This window comes from Sinocyclocheilus grahami, unplaced genomic scaffold, assembly GCF_001515645.1.
Source record: "Sinocyclocheilus grahami isolate Dianchi unplaced genomic scaffold, SAMN03320097.WGS_v1.1 scaffold714.1, whole genome shotgun sequence".
Lineage (NCBI taxonomy): Eukaryota > Metazoa > Chordata > Actinopteri > Cypriniformes > Cyprinidae > Sinocyclocheilus > Sinocyclocheilus grahami.
In genome coordinates, this window is record NW_015505893.1 from 131,299 (window position 1) to 137,153 (window position 5,855).

Below are 5,855 nucleotides of genomic sequence, written 5' to 3' on the forward strand. Positions count from 1 at the left end.
TCAAATTAAAATTAGTGTGTCAGATTGGTCGAGACGCTACATTTGCCTGTGCAAAAGAACTTTTGTTTGGCTACCAACATTCTTCAAAATATCTTCTTTTGTGTTTTTCAGATGAAAGAAAGGTTTGGAATGACATGAAATGTGAGTAGATGACAGAATTCTTCTTTTTAATGTGATTTCCACTTTTACAAATAAAATCAGTTTTATTAGGCAAAACCCTGGCAAAGAACTACACTAGTGGTCGACCGATTTTGGTTTTTTGACAGCCGATGCCGATATCTTGGAAAGCCGGGTGGCCGATATAAAGCCGATATAATTGTATTCATTTTAATTAAGATTTAAGAAATTTGAAATCATTTGAAAAAGGATTCAAAAATACATTTGTAAAATGAACATACTTATACTTTAGATGACAAAGTATTTTCCACAAATAAATAAATATTTAATAAAAATATAATTAAAAAGGAAGTAAACTGTAACCAACAGGGCATTCAGTAATCTGGGAAGTTTGTGTGCATTGGGAATCATATTTTTTCAAATAAAGCCAAGGTAACACTCATAACACACATCATACATAGAGCACACAGTGAAAATGACATGAATATGACAGTGGGCAAGTGCAGCATAATTTGAAATCATGAATTTAATGATTTAAAATTTGCACGGACCGAAAGTCACGCAAAGAACACGCGATCATGCAGGTCACATGCACACTTCACAAGATCTCACAACTGGATCCGACTAAGTTTGCAAGGTTTGTGAAATTAAATGTTCATTAGATATTCAAAGATTTGTTTTAAATTATATAAATGTGTCTTTTGCTGAATGCTGATGGCAAACAAGAAAGTATTATAATGTTTGCCTTTCTATTACTAATAATATAAAAGCAATCGTTATAATACTTTTTGTATACATTTTAATTCCTTTGTTTAACAGTTTTATCGGATTATTAGACAGACTTCTATCCATATTAGACAGAACTGTTAACGACAACAGCGAACAGGGAGAATGTGAGCACTGTGTTCAGGCGCTGCCGCTCTCAGCGCTGTCAAAATATAAGTCCCGCCTCGAACGTATCGGCCAAACAGAAAAACTTATCGGCCAAAGCCGATATTTGAAAAATGCCAAATATCGGCCGATATATCGGCATTGGCGATATATCGGTCTACCACTAAACTACACTATCCATAATCCTGAAGCACAAAGCTACCTCAAAAATAAAAGTCAGGGATGAACGGCTGTGTGCCAAGGTAGTGACTTTAAATCATTTTTGGTCCCAAACGTGTGTTTTCCGTAATATCTCCATAATATATCTAGCTGCAAATGCTTTACTCACATGCTGGCGTTTAATCTTGGCAGGGGGGCTGGCCTGGGGGGAGTTTTTCTTGGAGGGAGGTTGAGCAGGTGGGTTCTGCCCCCCTGACTGGCTGGGCTGGGCAGCAGGAGGGGGTGGCGGTTTCTCTTTGTCCAGTATCTGAGGCTGCTGGGGTATCGGCTGCTTGCCCTGAGAGTACAAATCCAGAATCTGGTGGCAGATGTCTGAAGAACACAAGACATGGGTATGGAGATCATGAAATGCTGGAAGTGAGCAGTGCATCATTACATGAAAAACTAGGGTTATTTTTCCTATATCCAGATAATTGTTTTGGCGGAGAGGCATAGAGAAAGTCTGAAATGCACACAGTTAAACATTAATGTGATTACCCTCCAGCAGCTCCACCGGCACATCCTGTACAAACTGCTCCCACCAGCGGCGAGACGACTGCTTAGACGTCCACTCCTGAATGTCAAACTTACACAGCCGGCCGGCGAGGTACATGACTGCCACTGCTATGATCTCTGGCTCCCACTGAAGGGACAACATTGTGCAGAGGCTGGAAATATACACAAACATGTTAAGAACTGCAGAAGAATCAATGATGACACGTTAAGTAGTTTACTTTTAAAAAGAGGCCTTTAAACGTTCTTTTGTTTTTGGTGCAAAAGAACAGTGTCCAAAATTAACTAGGTTTAAATGCCTAAATATTAAAAGATTTAAATGTTGCAAACTGTGCATCCCTAAACAACTTCTATTTTATAAATTTAACATTAGAAGTCCAAGAAGCCTCAAGTTCTCCATACACACATGCATACATATATATGTGGGGTTTTAGTTAACTATAATAACACTGATATGCATGTATGGTAACAACTGAATAATCACAGAATCGTGGGGACAAAAAAAAAAACTTTCTGAAACACAAAAAAATTAGAATGAATGAATGAATTACAGTCCAACCTGTCATTGACAAAGGTCCACGCCATCTGCACAAGCTTCTGAACTTTGTTCTTGTCACCTGAAAAATCAAACCATGATGATTAACATCAGATGACTAGCATCACGACAAAGCAATATTATATATGTCTTAAAAAATGAAAATTCTGTCATTAATTACTCACCCTCATGCTTTTCCAAACCCGTGATACTTTCGTTCATCTTCGGAACACTAATTAAGATATTTTGGATATCTTAAACTTAACATGAAACTTTCAAAGACTTCAGTGGTTCAACCGTAATTTTAAGAAGCTACGAGAATACTTTTGTGCGAAAAAAAAAAAATGAAATAACGACTTTATTCTAAAATTACTTCTCTTCAACGTAAGTTCAGGATGCACGTTCATGAAGGCACTACGACGTATGCATCTTCCTCTGCTTGTAAACAAGGCGCAGGCGTCGTAGTGCCCTTGTGAATGCGCATCCTGAAGAAACTGTCGCATAAAGTCATTATTTCAGTTTTTTCTCGTAACTTACAATTTTTCTCGTAGCTTCATAAAATTACGGTTGAACCACTGAAGTCACATGGACTGTTCTGACGATGTTTTTGGGACCTTTCTGGAGTTTCATGACCGTTGCTATTTATGGGAGAGTCAGAGAGCTCTTGGATTTCATCCAAAATATCTTAATTTGTGTTCCGAAGATGGGCTTGGAACAGCATGAGGGTGAGTAATTAATGACAAAATTTTCATTTCTGGGTGAACTACCCCTTTAAACCTATTAATACCTTTGAGCTGTTTAGCATAGCGCAGCAGAAACTGGTAGGGGTGCTCAACTTGTAAATCAAACTTGATTGTCTGGAGTAAAATTCTCTCCAGGACCATGACCTCTTCCTGTGGAGACAATTCCATGAAACACAGTGATGTTTAATACAGCAGGAACATCACAAGAATGAGAATTTGTGTTCTGAATGGATTGCAAACCTTCGGATCATCTCCAAACTGTGCAAACTGCACATCATTAAGCAGACTCCGAGCCGTTTTAATGATGTCTTTACACTTCTTGGGGGTTTCTTCCACTTTGCCAGCCAGGAAAAGACAACAAGCCCCAGTCACCTGTATAGAGAAACATAAAACTTTTAAACACGACTAAATTTAGAGTGTGCTACATGCTACAGCAACAAACATCTTAACATAAGACACTGTGTTTACTCAGTCCCTTTTGTTTTTTACCCTCCTGGCACAACAGAACAGCAGAAAACCTTTTCCTTGAAAGCCATCAATATGATAAAACAGACCGTTTTTACCCCAAATAACTCTAGATAATCACAACTTGGACCAAGCAGCAAGATAAAAGAAATTAGTTTATTAGAGAATATCAATAAGCAGTGATATGTTCACCTAGAGTGAAACATATAAAACAATAAACACTAATAATAATCATTAAAAGACCCTGTTCTTTGAATTCATCTCAAAAAACATATTGGAATCGTAATTGAAAGGGGTTCAGAAAATTCTGATATTAGAATAAATAAATGATCAATTCTGATATGTGACCCTGGACCACAAAACCAGTCATAAGGGTCAATTTTTCAAACTTGAGATTTATACATCATCCGAAAGCTGAATAAATAAGCTTTCCATTGATGTATGGTTTGTTAGGATAGTACAATATGTGGCCGAGATACAACTATTTGAAAATCTGGAATCTGAGGGTGCAAAAAAATCTAAATATTGAGAAATTCACATTTAAAGTTGTCCAAATTAAGTTCTCAGCAATGCATATTACTAATCAAAAAATAAGTTTTTATATATTTACAGTAGGAAATATACAAAATATCTTCATGGAACATGATCTTTACTTAATATCCTAATGATTTTTGGCATAAAAGAAAAATCAATAATTTTGACCCATACAATGTATTTTTGGCTATTGCAACAAATATACCCCAGCGACTTAAGACTGCTTTTGTGCTCCAGGGTCACATATTAGAATAAATAAATGATAAATTACCCCAAAGCAGTACTTTGCCTATAAACACCGTATAATAATAATCTGCCAAAATGCATGTAAAAATGATCAGATTTTCAAGAGCATAAACACTTACATATCTGGGAAACTGTTTGAATGAATGAAACATGTAAAACCGATGAAAGTATGTTATTCCAGTTGCCAGAGTGTCATAATGTCTTAAACATTGGTTAAGGATCATATAAAAAAATCCTCTCAGTATTTCAAAAGCATTCCTACACAGAACTGGTAATAAGTTGTAAATGGCCGTGTTAGAAGGATACAGTCCCAGACGTGTCCCGACGTCGAATATGAACCGGGCTCCCTCTCGTCTGTACCGGGCTTCTGTGGCTGGATCCAGGCCATCGGACTGGGACGGGGTGTGGGCCAGATCCTTCTTGTCCCAGTACCAGCATGGCTTTGTGTGGTCCAGATTTGTGGCAAAACTTCCAGCAGCGGCGGTAGAGTTCTCCTTGCCGTCCTTCATTTGGAAGGAAGTGACAGCTGATGCCAAACTGGACTATCAGGCCGCCGTTGGACAGCAACAGCTGCGCAGGTCTGTACAACAAAGGACTGAGGATATCAGTCAGCTAATTACTTGATAACATCACACATCTGCTTAAAAGACAATTACGATTCAGAAAACATTATCAGTTTGACTGTACGGACACGATTGGATGAACTTGAACTAAATTGAGCTTCTGCAGAGCTGTTTTAAAGCTGAGATTGAAGTTTGTTTTATAATTAACACATTTTACGACAGTTATTTTACTGCATATTACTGTAAAGGTGCGTAAAAAAAAAACTGTTGAAGCCCTATATAAACAAATTTGACTAGGCACTTCCACTGGAGGTAAAGACTTTATAAAGCTAGAATTAACTGATACGGAGCACAAAAAAACATGTATTTTGGACATTGTTATCAGTGAACATAATACTGCAAGATGATTTCAGATAAGTATGTGAAGTGGACAAGAGAAAATACCACAGTCAGTTCCATACCATGGTGAATAAAATAAAAAAATCTTTTCTCTGACTGCAACATTATTTTATGACAATTAAGAACATTTCATAGCTAAATCGCCATTACAGCAAAGCTTCGGAACATGAAACCATTTTTACTGCAATTTCCATTTTTCGCAATGAAGATTCTGATTAGATTATTAAAGGTTCCGTTAGGGGTGTGCGATATATATCATCTGCGATAATATCGTAATTGAGCGATTTGACATTATCGAGTATTTTGCAAAAACCATTCAAAACATCCCTACAGAGTGCACGCATACATTACGTGAAGTCTAGACTAGTGCGCGTGCGCATTTAGTGTGCTTTCTTTCACTGCATGATTCAGTCTATTAAAATGCGTTTAGAATGATCACAAATTCAAGACATGGCGGCAGAAAATTTATATATTAATACCACTTCATATAGTTATTCAATTTCATACAAAGAGTGCCGTTTTTCTCCAAAAATTACCATGATTACAAATGTGACATTGAATTCAATAAACAATAAGTTAATTAAGAGACGTTTTAGACAGACACTATATTGCTTGTTTTTTATCTCGCCAACAAAAAAAATTCAGAATACA

General features: G+C 36.9%; 1 protein-coding gene across 1 annotated transcript in view; it reads right to left on the bottom strand.

Moving 5' to 3' along the window:
- The window catches only part of LOC107560198 (cyclin-K-like), an 18,303-nt gene extending 13,470 nt beyond the window's left edge, over positions 1-4,833 (bottom strand). The window contains exons 1-7 of the mRNA XM_016244311.1: positions 4,549-4,833; positions 4,362-4,443; positions 3,238-3,369; positions 3,042-3,147; positions 2,279-2,336; positions 1,705-1,874; positions 1,337-1,539 (exon numbers count right to left, since the gene is read on the bottom strand). Of these exons, the coding sequence (XP_016099797.1) occupies positions 1,337-1,539; positions 1,705-1,874; positions 2,279-2,336; positions 3,042-3,147; positions 3,238-3,369; positions 4,362-4,443; positions 4,549-4,751 (954 nt within the window). The 5' untranslated portion in view covers positions 4,752-4,833. The remainder of the gene's footprint in view (positions 1-1,336; positions 1,540-1,704; positions 1,875-2,278; positions 2,337-3,041; positions 3,148-3,237; positions 3,370-4,361; positions 4,444-4,548) is intronic.
- Positions 4,834-5,855: the final 1,022 nt, after the last annotated feature.